At 40.4% G+C, this 18,534-nt stretch overlaps 1 protein-coding gene and 1 long non-coding RNA gene across 9 annotated transcripts in view; one reads left to right on the forward strand and one right to left on the reverse strand.

Moving 5' to 3' along the window:
• Positions 1-3,135, forward strand: part of KIF9 (kinesin family member 9) — a 48,763-nt gene extending 45,628 nt beyond the window's left edge. For 5 of the 6 annotated variants that reach the window (XM_068559493.1, XM_068559495.1, XM_068559494.1 and 2 more), the window contains one exon: positions 93-3,135. In XM_068559493.1, coding sequence (XP_068415594.1) covers positions 93-143 — 51 coding nt within the window. In that variant the 3' untranslated portion in view covers positions 144-3,135. The remainder of the gene's footprint in view (positions 1-92) is intronic. The other variant, XR_011075809.1, reaches the window with a different exon arrangement.
• The window catches only part of LOC137774254 (uncharacterized), a 66,856-nt gene that overhangs the window by 13,521 nt on the left and 34,801 nt on the right, over positions 1-18,534 (reverse strand). For all 3 annotated transcript variants that reach the window (XR_011075810.1, XR_011075812.1, XR_011075811.1), the window contains exons 2-3: positions 16,573-16,966; positions 12,571-12,696 (exon numbers count right to left, since the gene is read on the reverse strand). This is a non-coding gene — a long non-coding RNA (uncharacterized lncRNA). The remainder of the gene's footprint in view (positions 1-12,570; positions 12,697-16,572; positions 16,967-18,534) is intronic.

Below are 18,534 nucleotides of genomic sequence, written 5' to 3' on the forward strand. Positions count from 1 at the left end.
GATGGGGTGGATATAAGTGGTGTGGCTTCTGAGTCCTTGTTAGGTCCGCATGTCCTAATCAACTTCTGTTTTCTCCCCTTTTCTGTGTCTAGCACAATTATTTGAAAACCATGATGGGCCTCCAGCTGACACATAGAAAATAGGGACTCACTGCCAGTGCGTTGAAGGACGAAACCCCCAGCTACTCCTGCCTGCTCTAGAGGCACTGCCAAAGCACCTGCCCAGACTCCAATCCCTCTGCTCCAAGGCTGGGCGCAGCCCAGAGAACACACAATGGCCTACCTGCCAGGAGGAACAGCCTTCAAAGGACACCTTCGAATATCTTCACAGAACACTTTTGGTTTCGATTCACTGTCTTATATGCAGGGACAGGATAAAATAACTTTCTAGTTCGGCTTTCGGCGCTCATCCAAGAACTTTATTTTATTTCCTATCTGGGAGGATGTCTTCCCTATGTACAGGTGGGGTCCTAACTGAGTCTCCAGTAAGAAAGTGAAGAAGTAGCTCAGCCAGTCTCCCTCTGGCAGGCCTTTGTCCCACTGGTCAGCCTCTTTCCTTTCCTGGATGGCCATCCTGGGGATGAGCTGGGTCCGAGGAGCCCTGGTTCTCATGGGTGAGACTGTAGGTTCTCTCAGGGAATCCTCTCTGTGTTCCTGAGCCAGTGAAGGCAGGAGGCACTTCTTCCTCAGCAACCAGGAGAGGATGGGGTGTAGGTGGAAATGACTGAAAGGCAGATTTTTACCTCAAAATAAGAAGAGGCTTAAAATGAGATCATTCCTACCATGAAGTTAGCAGTGAGAACCCCATGGTGGGAGGCTGTCTGGCACGGAGATTGCAGAACCTGCACTAGCTGGAAGGTTGAACTAAATGGCATCTTTCCAATCAAAGACCCTATGGTTCTGTTCTTCAGCCCATCAGTGAGCAGCCAGATGGGGGTTTTGTTGAAGAAAGAAAGCTGAAGGCTTTCCTTAAGGTCTCTGCCCTCTCTCCTATCCACCCCCTTTCTCTTTCACTGACTGGCAGATACACAATGGTCCTGAAACAGCTTTCAGAGACTCCTTCTATGCCAAGGCTTCCCGGAGCAGCTTTGGAGTCCCCTGACTTCATTCCCCTGGATGATACACGGGGGGCTGTCACTGATCAGCACTTATGGTGTACACACAGCCTTGTTGGTCAGTCCTCATGTTTCCTTTAAATGTGGCCAAACAGGCAGATATGTCCAGGCTCTGCTCATCATCCCAGCTGATGAGTTGGAGGCCTTAAAGAGTTCAGATTCTTTCCCTTCTTGGCTGCCGTTGCCCTTACCAGGACTTGTTTGGGGTTCCCACGTCTTTGGAGCAGCTCAGGAAATAGAACATAGTAAACAGGGGTACATCATCCTGCTGAAGCCACAGGAAGCAGCCATTTGTGGTATAACCAGTTCCCCTTCCCTTCATTCCCTGTCACTGGCTAGAATGGCATGTGGCATGCTGGACGTCCCTGCACAGAATTCCTGGACAGCCAGTCCTGGGGCCCACAGGCCAGGGTAGGCTGGGCCTCTGTCATGGCAGTTGGTCCCATTTGTCTCTAGCTCATTCATCACCACATACGCCTCGGTCAGTTCTGGCACAAACTGAAACAAGTAATCATCAGCGTGGGCAGAGCCACAGGAATAAGCCAAACGGTGTTCTGTAGATCACCCTCCATGCACACTCCTCACAGGAGCAGATGCTTCCAACATGACAGGGAGCTGGGGGGCATGATGTCCACTCAAATACGCCTGTTGTTCTAGAAAATAATTCCTGCTGAGCTAATCTGACCATCACAATCACCCCTAAAGGGACTTCCGATTCCATCAATGTGACAGATAAGGTAACCTGAAAACACTCTGGCTACAAACAGAGATACTGTCTAAAGTATAACATTCTTTTAAATGCAAAGCTAAATTTGCAGGAAAGAAAGGGAACTGCCAGGAGCTGGAGAATTGAAAACCAGAGTGGTCAGTGTGTGAACCGGCTGTGGCTGGTAGAAGGTGTGTGAGCGGATGGTTGCTCTTGAGTGTTAATGCCCATGTAAGTGTGAGAAATAAGACTATGGCCCATGCCTCATAGGAAGATGGAAATGGGACCCCTTGCATAAAGGTAGCACCTGATGAGGAGGTGAGCTAAAAAAATTTCCCCACTGACATGGAGAAATAACAAGGAAACTATCCCCAGGGATGAGGGAGAACAGGTCCTGTGAGAATTTGCAACCCTGCACAGGTTTGGGATTCAAATTTACACTGTGTGGTCCAGGAACCACCAGGCTGAAGAATTAGCATAAAAATTAGCCCAAGGCTTCAATAAAACTGGAGATCTAAATGTTTGTTTTTAGACAGAAAAAAAATATTTTCCCAAGGTTGAAACACCTAGTAGAATCAAATTTTAAAATCTAGTGTTCAGGCCCTTTATCCAGCTACACAGCATTCCCACAAAGCCCTAGTAAACATGAGCTCCAAAGATTAAACACACACACAGACACACACATGCACATGCATGCACATGTGTGCACATGTGGCATACATGGAAACAATGTATCATGATGGAGGCACAGTGTAAACAGAATCAGAGTTATAAGAACTTCGGATAACAAATTACTGGATAAAGATTATACAATATATATGTTATGTTTTAAATAAAGACAAAGTATGTGTCAAACATATGATAAAGGCTACTAAAATAGAGTGCATTTTTTTTTAAAAAGAATTTCTAGGAATGAAGAAAATGTAGTTCTAAAAGTTAAAATGACAGACTAGAAACAGTGAAAGAGAGAATTAATGACCTGGATGTTGGATCTGAAGAAACTGCTGGGACTTGTAGCGTAGAGGGAGGAAGAGAAAGAAAATTGAAAGCACGGATAAGAGTCATGGTGGAGAGAATGAGAAGATTTAGGAAACATCTAATCACAGATCCAGAGGAGATAATAGGGAGATCACTCTCTTGGCATCCAGCCACTCTCATTCAGCCTTGTGGCTTTAAACATCATCCATGTGCCAACTCTCAATTTTATATATCTAGCTTTGGCTGCTCTCCTGATCCCCAAAACTGTACAGGCATACCTTGGAGATACTGTGGGTTTGATTCCAGACCACTGCAATAAAGTGAATATCTCAATAAAGCGAGTCATATGAATTCTTTAGTTTCCCAGTGCATATAAAAGTTATGTTTACACTGTAGTCTAATAAGTGTATAATAGCATTATGTCTAAAAACTGTACATACCTTAATTAAAAAATACTTTATTACTAAAAAATGCGAACCATCATCTGAGCCTTCAGTGAGTTGTAATCTTTAGCAATAGTAACATCAAAGATCACTGATCACAGATCACCATAAGAAGTATAATAATAACGAAAAATTTTTAAATATTGTGAGAATTACCAAAATGTGACACAGAGACGCAAGTTGAGCAAATGCTGTTAGAAATTTACACCAATAGATTTACTCAATGCAGGGTTGCCATAAATCTTTAATTTGTAAAAAGCGCAGTATCTGCAAAGTGCAAAAAGCAAAATGTAATAAAACAAGGTATACCTGTATAGCTAACTGCTAACTTGGCATCTCCACTTGAGTGTCTATTAAGATATCTACAAATCAGCATGTTTAAAACTAAATGCTCGGACTTCCCTGGTGGCGCAGTGGTTAAGAATCCGCCTGCCAATGCAGGGCACGCAGGTTCGAGCCCTGGTCCGGGAAGATCCTACATGCTGAGGAGCAACTAGACCCGTGCGCCACAACTACTGAGCCTGTGCTCTAAACCCTGTGAGCCACAACTACTGAGCCCATGTGCCACAACTACTGAAGCCCGCGCACCTAGAGCCCGTGATCCGCAACAAGAGAAGCCACCGCAATGAGAAGCCTGCACACCGCAGTGAAGAGTAGCCCCCGCTCGCTCCAACTGGAGAAAAGCCCACACGCAGCTACGACCCAACACAGCCAAAAATAAATAAATAAATAAATAAATTTATTTATTTAAAAAAAAAACACAAAAAACCTAAATGCTCAAATGCCACCCCAAAACATGCTCCACCCACAGCCTTCTTTATCTCAGCCCTATTGCTCAGGCTAAAATCCTTAGTTTTGTATTTCACTCCTCTTACACCCCACATTGAATCTGTCAAGAAATTTAGTGGACTTTAACCTCTGAACTATATTAAAAATCTGATCATTTATCAGCTTGCAGGATCTCCGCAGTGAAAGCACATAGTCTTTAGCCACTGCACTGCCAGGGAATTACCAGGAGTCTCACTCTGAACTTGACTGTTGATCAGTGGTTGCACTTTTCTGAGGCAATACGATATAGGGGTAGAACATGGGCGTAAACATCTTACTGGTGTGGGACCTTGGAACAAGTTGTCCAATTTTCCTGCCTTCCTTTCCTCATGTGTAAAAGAACAATTAATTATCCTGGGGCTCTGTGAAATGAAATTAATGTATGTCTAGTGCACAGTAGGACCTCAACCAACTGAAACTGCCATGACAGTGACAATAACTATAATAATAATAAAGATATGAATGTGTTCAGCATTACATCTGATAGATGGTGAACACACACACACACACACACACAAACACACACACACCAACCAATGTTAGGCTCCCTTTCCACTCCCCAAAATAGATTTTGGATTTGAAAAGGCAGCATTCAGACTGGCATTATCTTTCTCCAATTAATCCTGACTGATGGCTTTTTAAGACCAACCCAAAAGTTTACAGTAAAAGTAGCTGCTAAAAATATAGTGCCATCCTGGGCAGTGTTACTGGAGGTCAAGTGTCTGGGGTTAGGGAAGTAGCAGCCCCACTGCACACCACATCTGCCAGGCTGCACTTGGGACTTCATGTCAGGGACTGGAGGCAGTGTTATAAGTGAACAGACTCCCCTGGGGAGGGTGACCAGCATCATGAGTGGCTCTGAAAATTCTGTCAAGCAAGGAATAATCATGGAAACCAGGGATATTCAATTTGAGAAGAGAAATCCAAATAGGACATATTCATATTCATATTCTGTCATTTCAGGAGACAAAAACGGAATGAGAATTTTCCAACCCAGAAATGGATTGTCTTGGTACAAACTGGGCTCCCAGTTCCTGGAGGATACAAGCAGTGTCTAGGCAGACCCAATCAAAGCCCTCAAACCAGGAAGAAAGATCTGGAAGGCCTCGAGTTTTCTTCTAAATCTAGATTCTGTGATTCTATAAAAGCAGTTGTGGAAAAGTTACTTAACATATCAGTTGAAAATTACATCATATACAGAGATATTCACACATATATATGAATAAAAAAGACTAAAATGTCAAAAGTGGTTATTTCTGGATGAAACTGGAAGTGATTTTTCCCCTTAAATTTTAAAATATTTTTAAATTTTTCTGTTAAATATAATTTGCTTTTCTTAACAAAAATAACATTTAATTTAGAAAGATATTTTTATATGAGCAGATGAAAGATATTTTTACCAGCTCAGCTTTCCAACAATAAAGGGAGAGGCACCCTATTTGCAGAAATGTATCAGCAATGGCTGGAAGAAAAAAGAGGGAGTATTGCAGGCAGGGAAGGGGCTTACCTCAAAGGTCAGCCATGATTGTGTGATTTGATAACTAAATGGCTTTTAAGAAACAAGTGGGATTTTCCTATTATACACCCCTTGAAGGAGAATCTGCTCTGTCCAGAAAAGCTGTAAAAAGCATTAGGATGCTAGAGTTGAGTGTGTGTGGAGTGGACAAGTATTGTTCTTTTATTATTATTATTATTTATTTATTTTGGCTGCACCGGGTCTTAGTTGAGGCACGCGGGATCTTCGTTGTGGCATGAGGGATCTTTTACTTGCAGCATGTGGACTTCTTAGTTGCGGCATGCATGCAGGATCTAGTTCCATGACCAGGGATTGAACCCAGGCCCTCTGCATTGGGAGCGTGGAGTCTTACCCACTGGACCACCAGGGTAGTCCCAAGTGGACAAGTATTGTTCTTAAATTTGGGAATGATGGCAAGGGCAGAGATGGCAAGGGTGGAAGAAACTGTCTTTGCTATAGGGCTGTGCCTAGCCTTCTCCTGCAGAAGGTGAGAGGGGCTGAAGGAGGAACTGGAAGGCTCCCAGAGACGCTGAGAGCATAGAGAATGTGGTCACATATGTGGCCAGGTACATGAAAAAGGAACACAGGGTCTGAGAACCCCGTGCCAAGTCCACATGCTACCACTCAGAGTCTGTGACCTTAGGTGCCACTTCTCTGAGGCTCAACCTCTGCATTTGTAAAATGGAGGCAGCAGCTGTTACTGCCCTCCCTACTACATGGATGCTAAAAGGACCAGGCAAGTTAATGTCTATGAAGACTTTGCAATTCATAAATGCCCATTATTTATTCCTGTTCACGATTATAACTTTTTTGAAAAATTCTCCTTTAACAACAGATAAATGGACATTCTTCTTCAGTGCTGCAGAATCAACTGGCTCATGTTTTCTGGAGGACAGTTAGGTAGTCTATCTCCAGAGCCTTAAAAATGTATATCGGTACATACTTTTTACATTAGTACAAACTTTTTGGATAAAAATTTGGTGATACCTTTAACAATTTTAATTGTGTATAACAGAGGTGTACCATAAACACATTTTGTTCAAATACAAATTTTAATTAGAATTATTTTAAAATTATTTCAAAATTATTATATAGTAATTATTATTTATTTTTATAAATAATTATAATTATTTTATTTTAGTAGCCAAATTTTTTAAGTTTTACATTTTAATACTTATGGGCACCATAATTTCCAAGTAACACGGGCTGCTCGATTGTTACGTGTACTTCTGTGATACTAAACAGTCATTCATTTTCAGTATAGTCAGCAAAGGTGAGTGGAGGAGCCAGATTTATTTCCGTAGGTTCTGCAGTAAAGTGTTCAGCTGACAGTGATGTTGTCATCAAGTTATTAAAGTTTCCTTCCTCTCTAGCAGCCAGCTGACTGGGTAAAGATTTATCTCCTCTTCAATTCCTGGATTTGAGGCTAAGTTGGTGATACAATTTCACTGAAGCAAACACACAAACTGAAGAGTTTTGCTTTACTTGAAGAAAACACTTACTAAATAGTAGATGTAACATTGTTACTTTCACTTACATATTTTTATTTCTAGTAAATAGATTCCTTTGACTTTGGACCTAGAACTGTTGCTGTGGAGCAAGGTGACTTGTGTTTAAGGAAACAAAACTGTTTATGAATATCCATGTGATACTCAGCTTCCACTGCATACACACCAACTTCAGTATCTTCCCTGGAGTGAGCATATAGGAGAATCTTTAGAGTAGGGTTCATGGAAAGTATACTAGCACTCTCAAGGTTATCTCTATTGGGAAAAGACTCTCCAAAAGACCCCCTGAAGACCTGTTAAAGTTAAGTTAAATTTAATAAACTTACAGCATTAAAGAGAATGCCAAATTGACAAAGTCATAAAAATTTCTCAGAAGGGGAAAGTCAGGGAAGGATGTTTACAGGGCTTTAGGGCCCAAACTGGGTAGTTTAAAGGAGGGTCTTGCAAAGCAGGAAACTGATCGAGATTAGGCAGAATTTATAACAATAATTTTGGATTGGTAGGCACAGTGAGGCAACAGTCTTTAAGCAAGTGTCAATGAGTAAAATGCTAGTTTTGATAAGTAAGCTCTTTTTGTTAGTTCATAGTCTTCTAGGAGCAAGTATTTGTTGGAACAAATAGCTAAGTTATTTTTGCTTGTTCTCAGTGTATAATGACAGGAAAGTATGCATGGACCCAGTACTTTTTTTAATCCAGAGAGAGGAAATTAAATTGGTTTCAGTTCTCTTTATCAGGTTCCTGCAAACTATTTTTATCGTAAGCAACAATTGGTTGTTAGTAAGTCCTACTGTGTTGGTATTATTATTGAAAAATAGTGATAAGTCTTGTTATCGTTGTACTTAAACACCTAATGGCTGCCATTTCAACTTGTATATGTATGACAAGACAGTTCCCAAATCTCTGACAGGTCAGGTAATGTCTTTGCCTGAAGAAAAATGATGAAAGCAGCCCGTTCTCTGCCTTTGACCAACACATCCTGCTGCACTAAAGGGACTGTCTGAAGAAACATCTGAAAGGTATAGACAAAGCACTGTATGCCTCTGATTCCAAAACCACTCACAAGCTTTACCATGTGTGTTCCATTGTCAAGGACACTCATGAAACATTTTCTTCATTGATTTTCCATCCTATAAATACTTACTTAACCAGATTAGCTCTCTTAGACCAGAAATCTCTTGATCACGGTATTAGTTTTCTGTTGCTGCTGTAACAAATTACCACGAATTTAGTAACTTGAAACAATACAAATTTATTATTTTATAGTTTGAAGTCTGATGTTGGGCTAAAATCAAGGTGACAAAAGGGAAGAATCCATTTCCTTGCCTTTTCCAGTTTCTAGAAGCTGTCTACATTCCTTGGCTCATGGCCCCTTTCCTCCATCTACAAAGTCATCTCTCTGACTGTTTTTCCATAGTCTTGTCTCCCTCTGACACTTCTTTTCAGCTTCCTTCTTTCACTTTTAAGGACCTTCGTGATTATCTTGTACCCATCCGGATAATCCAGAATAATCTATTTTAAAATCAGCTGATTAGTAAACTTGATTCTGTCTGCACCTTTGATCCCCCTTTGCCATGTAACCTAACATATTCACTGTTTCAGGTATTAGAAATGGACATCTTTGGGGGAGGGGCATTATTCTACCTACCACAGTCAATAAGCAAAGCAGGAGCTTGGTCGACTAGATGGACTTGTTGATGTCCAGGGCTACCATGTGATCGCTGATGATGAGGTCAGGAAAGTCAGAAGTGATCACGAGATAGGCATTTTGCTATTTGGCTAAAACCAAACGCAAATATCAAATTTTGGTAGAATACCAAGGCTGAGACTGAACTTCAGTATGTTCCTAACACATTTTGACCCAGAAATCCACTTCTAGAAATTTATCCTAAAGAATTACTCACACAAGTGTGCAAAGTTATACAAACAAGAATATTTACTGCCACACAATTTATAAGAGAGAAAAACTGTAAGCAACTTAAATGTCTGTCCACTGGGGGATGGCTTACAAAATATACCTTTATTCTGGAATACTCTGCAACTTAAAATGAGGTAAACTTATAGACTAGGAGGATGTTCATGATCTACTCTAGTTTTTATAAAAGAGCAAGCTGTGGAACAATATGCATAGTATGATACCATTTTCCTTTTATAAATGTGTGTCTGTGCATGTGCGCACATATGTGTGTGGACATGCAGAGAAAAAAGGCTGGAAGTGTATACACCTATTAGCAATATAAACTCCTGTGTTGTTTGAATTTTTACAGTGAGCATGCACCACTTTAGTTTATCCCTTGACCCAGAAATTCTAATTCTAGGAAATTTACTAATGAAAACATCATGGTGATGAACAGAGATTTCTCTGCAAGGATATACACCACTGTTTATATAAGAGTGAACAATTGTTAGCACCCAAAATGAAGAGGGAATTGATTAAATGAGTTGTACATTTATACTATGGAAGTGTATACAGCCATTAAAAATAAAGATAATTTACAAAACAGAAATAGACTCACAAACATAGAAAACAAACTTACGGTTACCAAAGGGGAAAGGCAGGGGAGGGATAAATTTGGAGTTTGGGATTAAAATATACACACCACTACATGTAAAATAGATAAAAAACAAGGACTGTATAGCACAGGGAACTATACTCAATATCTTGTAATAACCTATAATGAAAAAGAATCTAAAAAAGAATATATATATACATATATATATCTGAATCACTTTGCTGTACACCTGAAACTAACACATTGTAAATCAATTATATTTCAAGAAAAATTAAAATAAATAAATAAGATCTCACACACACACACACACACATACACAAAGACTGACAAATATACTACTAAATAAAAGTATTATAAAACATTATGTATAACGTGTACCATTTCATTCAAATGTACACACAAATAAAAATATTATTATGCAAATATCATCAGTAGCTATCTATGTAGGGTGGAATGATGGGTGATTTTTACTTTCTTAAGACTTTTTGGAAGAGAGGAAGAAGTCAGAGATGGGGCTCTAGTTCCACACTTCTCTCAGGATTGAACTTCCAAGGACAGTATGTGTATTAAGGACCCACAGTTTCGGGGTGGAATGAGAAATACCAGAATAGACAGCTTGTCCTGGATTCCCTGGAGCAGTCATTTAGAGAGCCCATGCAGCACTCAGTAATCACAAATGGCCCACCAACATGCCCCCGTCTACTTGGTGCCACTGCCAACATGGTGCTACATCCAACATGGCACTGCTGCCAATGTGGCACTCTATCCAACATGGAATTCCTCTAACATGTTGCCACCACCAACATAGTGCTGCATCCAAAGGGCCCTACCACACAGTGGTACTCTATTCAACATGGTGCTACATTCAACATGACATCAGAACCAACAAAGCAACTGAGCTGTAGAGTAACTGTGGCTGAGGAAGACTCCCAGGCAGTGCAGCTTGAGGTCAGCTTCACTGGCCAGCACATCCCAGTGAGGTGCCAGAGCAGAGGCAGAATCCAAGTGGATAAATAGGTTAATGAGCAAGGACCAACCACTCCCCCTATTCAAGCTTCCTTACCCAGGATCCCAGGAAGGAGGGAAAGAGGAAAGAGGAGAACCCTTGAGAGGGGGACAAATGCTGAAACACAGAGGCAGAGGTTTACGCACATTTGATATGTGGTTGTTGAGTTTATACACACTACATTTCCCTTTGCCTTGGCTAGTTTTCTTGCTTTGAGAGGGGATGTCAAAATATTCAAGCTTATCAATAGCAACAAGTCCTTGGACCTTTATTCTGCAGATTTGTTCATTACCCCATAAGCCTATTACTTTGGCCTTTCTTGAATTTACCCCCTGGAGAGATGTTTTAGGGTCTCTTTGGCAGCCTTTTGCCAAATAGGTTTTTCTATAACCAACTCTCCCTTTTATAACTTAAGCTCGTTGCCCTTTGAAAGTCCTTTTACTTATTAATTTGCAAGGAACACTTTTGTTTACTCATTAACAGTGATCACTGCTCTCAACATACACTGCATATTTTTATTGTACAACACATATTTTAACCACACTAAGAAAACGATTTAAGGGAAAAAATTCCTCATATATCTCCCACTTAATATGTTAAATTTCTCCAATTCAGCTCTGAACCAACATAACCTGACTCACTGATATCAGTGTTCTAGTTTCTGCATTTAAGATGCTTTGTAAGCTTGGAATTAACATACACACACTACTATATATAAAATAGATAACCAAAAAGGACTTACTGTATAGCATGGGGAACTATACTCAATATTCTGTAATAACTTATATGGGAAAAAAATCTGAAAAAGAATGAATATATGTATATGTATAACTGAATCACTATGTGGTACACCTAAAACTAATACAACATTATAAATCTATTATACTCCAATAAAATTTTTAAAAATGCTATTGTACACAACCACATCGTTTGCCTTCAACATTGCCGTTTCTGTTGACTTCATGGTATTTCATTATGTTGATAAATTAGCATCTCTTGAGCCATTTCCCAAGTGTAACAGTTTAGGTAGACTGATCCTTTAAAAAGTGTTCTGGGGTGATCTCAATATAGGAACTTAAACAAAGTCACAAAATGATTACAGATCTCCAAACAAAAAAGCTCTGAAGAGAAAATCTAATTTTGGCTAACTATTAAAAGAATTAAAAGATCTCTCTTGTCAATTTTAATGTCAAGTAAACATGAAAACCAGTGTGTGTGAGCACTAGGCATAAATAATAAAAAGTAATAGTATATAGTTTATTCATGAAAACCTATGAATAAATTAAGAAGAAAAGGTATTATTATTATTATTATTAATTACTCATTAAAAAGTCATAGTCCCTCCCTTTTCTGGCCCAGGGATTTACCTCCAATTCCTTCTGGATCTGGTAGAGTGAAGAAGCAATATCACTTCACCAGCTCCACTATGACCAAGATGTGTGGTCTTCAAACCAGGATCTGATTCCCCTGGGGCATGAGAAGGCCTTCTTAGGGCTTTGATACATGTTTCCAGTTTTTCATTGCCCATAAATTCTCTAACATTGGTTGGCCCAAGTCTAGGCCTGGATCACCAATAGCCCTCTGTCCCTTTATAAGAAAAAGTCATTACCCTTCTTTACTCTTGGAGAGGGCTTCCTGTCTCTCCCTGTCTTGGGCTCATTTCTGTTAAGAGTAAAGTTAAATTAAAACCAGGGCATTGTGCCCCAAGTTTTGAATTCGGATAAATGATAGAGGCAGTGGGAGTATTGACAATTTTTATTCAATAATTTTGCCTCTTCTATCCCCTGACTATTGCCCAAGAATGCCTAGCTCTTGGAGAGCAGAACAAAAAAGGCAAGAGTATCAGCCATAAAAAAGGATGAAATGATGCCATTTGCAGAAACATGGATGGACCTAGAGATTATCATACTATGTGAAGTAAGTCAGAAAGAGAAAGACAAATATCATATGACATCACTTACATGTGAAATCTAAAATATGATACAGGGACTTCCCTCGCGGTCCAGTGGTTAAAACTCCAAGTTTCCAATGCAGGGGGCGCAGGTTCAATCCCTGGTCGGGGAACTAGTATCACACATGCCGCGTGGCTTGGCCAAAAAAAAAAAAGATACAAGTGAACTTATTTACAAAACAGAAAGAGACTCACAGACATAGAAAACCAACTTATGGTTACCAAAGGGGAAAGGGGGGTAGTGGAGGGATAAAATGGGAGATTGGGATTGACATACACACACTACTATATATAAAATAATCAACAAGGACCTTCTGCACAGCACAGGGAACTATACGCAATGTTTTGTAATAACCTGTAAGAGAAAAGAATCTGAAAAGGAATATATGTATGTAAAACTGAATCACTGTGTTGTACACCTGAAATTAACACGATTTTGTAAATCAACTATACTTCAATTTAAAAAAAGCACGATAAGAAATTCTGTCCTGAATGCCAAAAATGTCTTTCTATATGTATATAATGTAAGCAGGTCGTTAAATGATCATTCTTGGAAAGAAAAAAAGTACGGACTATTGACAGTGATTCTTTTAAATACACCTGGAACGTTTTCATGGGACTACTAAATCTTTCCAGATTTCTTGGATAAAACTTTTATCTGATTTATTTTAGATTTGTTGTGCATTACTTGATTAGGTAGTTAAAATCATTTTTATCAAATCATATCATGATGGGCTTCCCTGGTGGCGCAGTGGTTAAGAATCTGCCTGCCAATGAAGGGCACACGGGTTTGAGCCCCGTCTGGGAAGATCCCATATGCCGCGGAGCAACTAAGCCCGTGTGCCACAACTACTGAGCCTGTGCTCTGGAACCCGCGAGCCACAACTACTGAGCCCGCGAGCCACAACTACTGAAGCCCGTTCGCCTAGATCCTGTGCTCTGCAACAAGAGAAGCCACCACAATGAGAAGCCCGAGCACCTGGGCGAAAGTAGCTCCGGCTCACCGCAACTAGAGAAAGCCCCGCGCAGCAATGAAGACCCAAAACGCAGCCAAAAAAAAAAAAAAGGCTTCCCTGGTGGCGCAGTGGTTAAGAATCCGCCTGCCAATGCAGGGGACACGGGTTCGAGCCCTGGTCTGGGAAGATCCCACATGCCACGGAGCAAGTAGGCCTGTGAGCCACAATTACTGAGCCTGCGCGTCTGGAGCCTGTGCTCCGCAACAAGAGAGGCCGCGATAGTGAGAGGCCCGCGCACCGCGATGAAGAGTGGCCCCCGCTTGCCGCAACTGGAGAAAGCCCTCGCACAGAGACGAAGACCCAACACAGCCATAAATAAACAAATAAATAAATAAATAATTTTTTTAAAAAAGGGAAAAAGTCTTTCAGACTCATTAAAAAAAAAATCATATCATGAAGTATTTGTTATAATGGTAAACCCTTATTGTTTTAAAAATTGGTTTTGTTCTGGCTGCGTCATGTAGCTTGCGGGATCTTATTTCCCTGACCAGGGACTGAACCCTGGCCACGGCAGTGAAAGCACTGAGTGCTACCACTGGACAGCAAGGGAACTCCCTAAAAATTGTTAAATATCGTCTACCTTCTATTGACCAAAAAAAAATGAAATTACATGCTAGTTTAATTAGTGTTTAGCAGTAAATACTTTTCTTTCATTAAATAGGAAAAGATTTCCTATATGGAGTTATTTACTGTTTTTATACTTGATATTTATTTATTTTTTTAAAAAGCTAAACACTAGAATTTGAATCACATCCACATACACATATGTACTCTTTACCCAGGGAAACCATGCATTTATCATACTCCTTGCTTCACAAGTAATGTATAATTTTAGCTACACATTACATTGCATTATTAGAAATTAGTAAGAAACAATATATTGATGTATTATCTTATTTTTAATAAAATAATTATAAAATGGATAACTTAATTATATTAGATCTATATCACTTTATTTATTTATTAATTTATTTTTGGCTGCATTGGGTCTTCGTTGCTGCGTGGGGGCTTTCTCTAGTTGCGGCGAGCGGGGGCTACTCTTCGTTGTGGTGCACAGGCTCTAGGCACGTGGGCTTCAGTAGTTGTGGCTCACAGGCTCCAGAGCGCAGGCTCAGTAGTTGTGGCACACAGGCTTAGTTGCTCCGTGGCATGGGGTATCTTCCTAGACCAGGGCTCAAACCCGTGTCCCCTGCATTGGCAGGCAGATTCTTAACCACTGTGCCACCAGGGAAGCCCACTGCGCCACCAGGGAAGCCCAAGAACTATATCACTTTAAACTAGATAGATTTTAATAATCTGATTTATAGATTTATTTATTTCCTAGTGGTTACTGTCATGTTCCTTGAAATAAGTATTAACACATTTATTTGATGTAAAAAATAAACACGTTTTTCTGACAATAGGTAAATCTGATCTGATTTAATGACAGAGAAGATTGGTATTAGCAACTAGATTATATAGCTGACATTTTCCATCTTGTAAATGAACTAAAGTTGCGGTTCCAAGGTTATGAAGAAAATACATTTATAGCATGTGCTGTATTTAGGTGTATAGTTCAGTGGCATTAAGTACATTCACATTGTTGTGCAACCATCACCACTATCCATCTCCAGAACTTTTTCATCATCTCAAACTGAAACTGTGTACCCATTAAACAATAACTTCCCACTCACCTCTCCCCCAGGCCCTGGTAACCACTATTCTACTTAAAAAAAAAAAATTATTGAAGTATAGTTGATTTACAATGTTGTGTTTAATTTCTGCTGTACAGCAAAGTGACTCAGTTATATATGTATATATATATATTTTTTCTTTTTCATACTCTTTTCCACTATGGTTTATCACAGGATATTGAATATAGTTCCCTGTGCTATACAGTAGGACCTTGTTGTTTACCCATCCTATATACATAGTTTGCATCTACTAATCCCAAACTCCCAGTCCTTCCCTCCCACCCACCTTGGCAACCACAAGTCTGTTCTCTATATCTGTGAGTCTGTTTTTGTTTTGTAGATATGTTCATTTGTGTTGTATTTTAGATTCCATGTATAAGTGATATCATATGTTATTTGTCTTTCTCTTTCTGACTTACTTCGCTTAGTATGGTAATCTCTAAGTCCATCCATGTTGCTGCAAATGGCATTATTTCATTCTTTTTAATGACTAATATTCCATTGCGTATATATACCACATCTTCTTTATCTATTTATCTGTCAATGGACATTTAGGTTGTTTCCATGTCTTGGCTATTGTAAAACCACTATTCTACTTTTTGTCTCTATGAATTTGTCTATTAAAGGTACCTCATATAAGTGCAATCATATAATATTTGTCATTTTGTGTCTAATTTCACTTAGCATAATATGTTCAAGGTTCATCCATTTGTAGCATGTATCAGAACTTCATTCCTTTTTAAAGCTGATTAATATCCCAACCATATTTTGTTTATTTATTCATCCATCCATAGATATTTGGGCTGTCTCCACTTTTTGGCTATTGTGAATAATGCTGCTATGAACATTGGTGTACAAATATCTGTTTGATTTCCTGCTTTCAATTCTTTTGGGTATGTACCCAGAAGTGAAATTGCTGAATTATTTGGTAATTCTATGTCTAATTTTTTGAGGAAGCTAAGTTGTTGGGTTTTTTTCAGTATAGCACATGCTATAAATGTATTTATCATGACTCTGGGTTACAGTTCAGACACAGAGCAGCCAGGTTTTCAGCCTAAGAGCCGGAGAGCTTCCTGAAGGGAAAGAAAGCAGATGCCAGGGCAAAGATAAAGGAACTTTTGCAAGTAGCTGGCCTGCAATTCTCTGAGAAAGTAAAGGAAGAAAATGAGTTTACAGTCAGCGTTCAAGGTTAGGAGATGATCCACCACACAATTTTAAAGGAGCACTAGTGCTATGATGAAGCCAAGCATTGAGCATGGTATGGAATTTCAGAAGCTCTATGTCCTGTGATTAAAACCCACAGGCAGCTAGTGAGATAAGTACCTTGGGTCCAGAAGGGGAATTTGGGCGATGCACCACAGCAACCCCTTGTGCTGGCCAATCCACCTGCTTCATACAGTAGGTCCGTGCAGTAAGTGCCAACCTCTGAGTTCTGATGAAAATCCCATAGAATCAAGTTTCAACACACATTATCTCTGTTCCTCCTCTGAATCTGTTCATGCTGATCCTGTCTCCCAGAGACCTGTTAGCTACTGGAGGGGTTGGAACTGTGTCTCATACTTCTTCCATAAGCAGCGTGGTGTGATGCTAATGCTTGGACTTGGGTGACAGGTGGCCATGCAGTTGAGTCCAGGTCTGCCTCTTTCAGTGGATCTTGGGTAAAGGTGTTGGTCTTTCCCAGCATTGATTTGCTTCTCTGTAAAATGGCTTCACTGGGCTGTTGGGAAGATGAAGTAAGATGATGACTATACCCCATTTCTATTAACCAGTTGTAGAGCTTTCTGCATTTCTTTAATTAAAATAATTGTGCTCACTTTTCTTCTTAGAGTTAAGTCCTATACCACGTGACCTCTATTATTTTTGCATCCTATGATGAAGCTGATTGTCTAAGAGCATCTCCTACTGTTAGCCCCAGCCTCCGAAGACCAGTCACCACTGTTTTTTCTTGATGCTGGTGCCTCTCTCACTAGTGCATTTTTTTTTTTTTTTTTTTTTGGCCGCTCTGTGAGACATATGGGATTTTTAGTTCCCTGACCAGGGATAGTACCCACACCCCCTGCATTGGAAGCACAGAGCCTTAACCACTGGACCACCAGGGAAGCCCCTCGCCAGTGCATTCTTTTCTTTTCTTTTAAACTAATTAATTAATTGATTAATTTGGTTGTGCTGGGTCTTAGTTGCGGCAGGTGGGTCCTTAGTTGCAGCTCGCTGGTTCCTTAGTTGTGGCATGTATGTGGGATCTAGTTCCCTGACCAGGCATTGAACCCGGGCCCTCTGCATTGGGAGCACGGAGTCTTAACCACTGAGCCAGCAGGGAAGTCCCTGCTAGTGCATTCTTGACTGCTTTGATAAAAGGAGTGTCCTCTGGGCTCTCCCATGGATCAGAGTTAATGCAGAGAGTGGGTTGAGAGAATAGTCAATAGATTAGACACAAGTGGATTCAGCACAAGAAGGAAGTGAACCCCATGTGATACACGGAGAATAGGCACAAATCCCACAGAAGACAAAGACTCCTGACTAGAACAGAAAAGTACCTCCTTCTAGGACTTAACTGTAGGCTGAGCTGATCTCAGGGTAGCGTCACCACAATTTTATGTTGTCTTTAAGTGGCTGGCAGAAGTATCCAAGGGTCATAACCAGTCTCAGACTAAGACTCCATTGTAAAAATCAGAATTTTTTGGCCGCACTGCACAGCTTGTGGGACCTTATTTCCCCAACCAGGGATTGAACTCGGGTCCACGGCAGTTAAAGCCAGAGTCTTTTTTTTTTTTTTCTTTGGCTGTGTTGGGTTTTGGTTACTGCGTGTGGGCTTTCTCCTGTTGCAGCGAGCGGGGGCTTCTCTTGTTGTGGAGCATGGACTCCAGGAGCGCAGGCTCAGTAGTAGTGGCGCGCGGGCTTAGTTGCTCTGTGGCATGTGGGATCTTCCCGGACCAGGGATCAAACCTGTGTCCCCTGCATTGGCAGACGGATTCTTAACCACTGCACCACCAGGGAAGTCCCAAGCCCAAGTCTTAACCACTGGACAGCCAGGGAATTCCCCTTGAGCTTATATTTTTTATGAGGTCAATTTATCAACTGTCTTAAGTTCAATACTCAAGGAGGAAAGCAACACATAACTAAATCACAACTGCCACTTGAAGTTGATGAACTGAAAGGAAGCAACTCGGAGAGATCCTGCGATTTCTTTTTCCTTGGACCATTCAGCACCTGAACACACAGGCCAGAAGTAAAAGGTCCAGCTCAGAACCTTCTCACACCATATGGTCTCTTCATGCCCAGTAAGCT

This window comes from Eschrichtius robustus, chromosome 12 (genome assembly GCF_028021215.1).
Source record: "Eschrichtius robustus isolate mEscRob2 chromosome 12, mEscRob2.pri, whole genome shotgun sequence".
Classification (NCBI taxonomy): Eukaryota; Metazoa; Chordata; class Mammalia; order Artiodactyla; family Eschrichtiidae; genus Eschrichtius; species Eschrichtius robustus.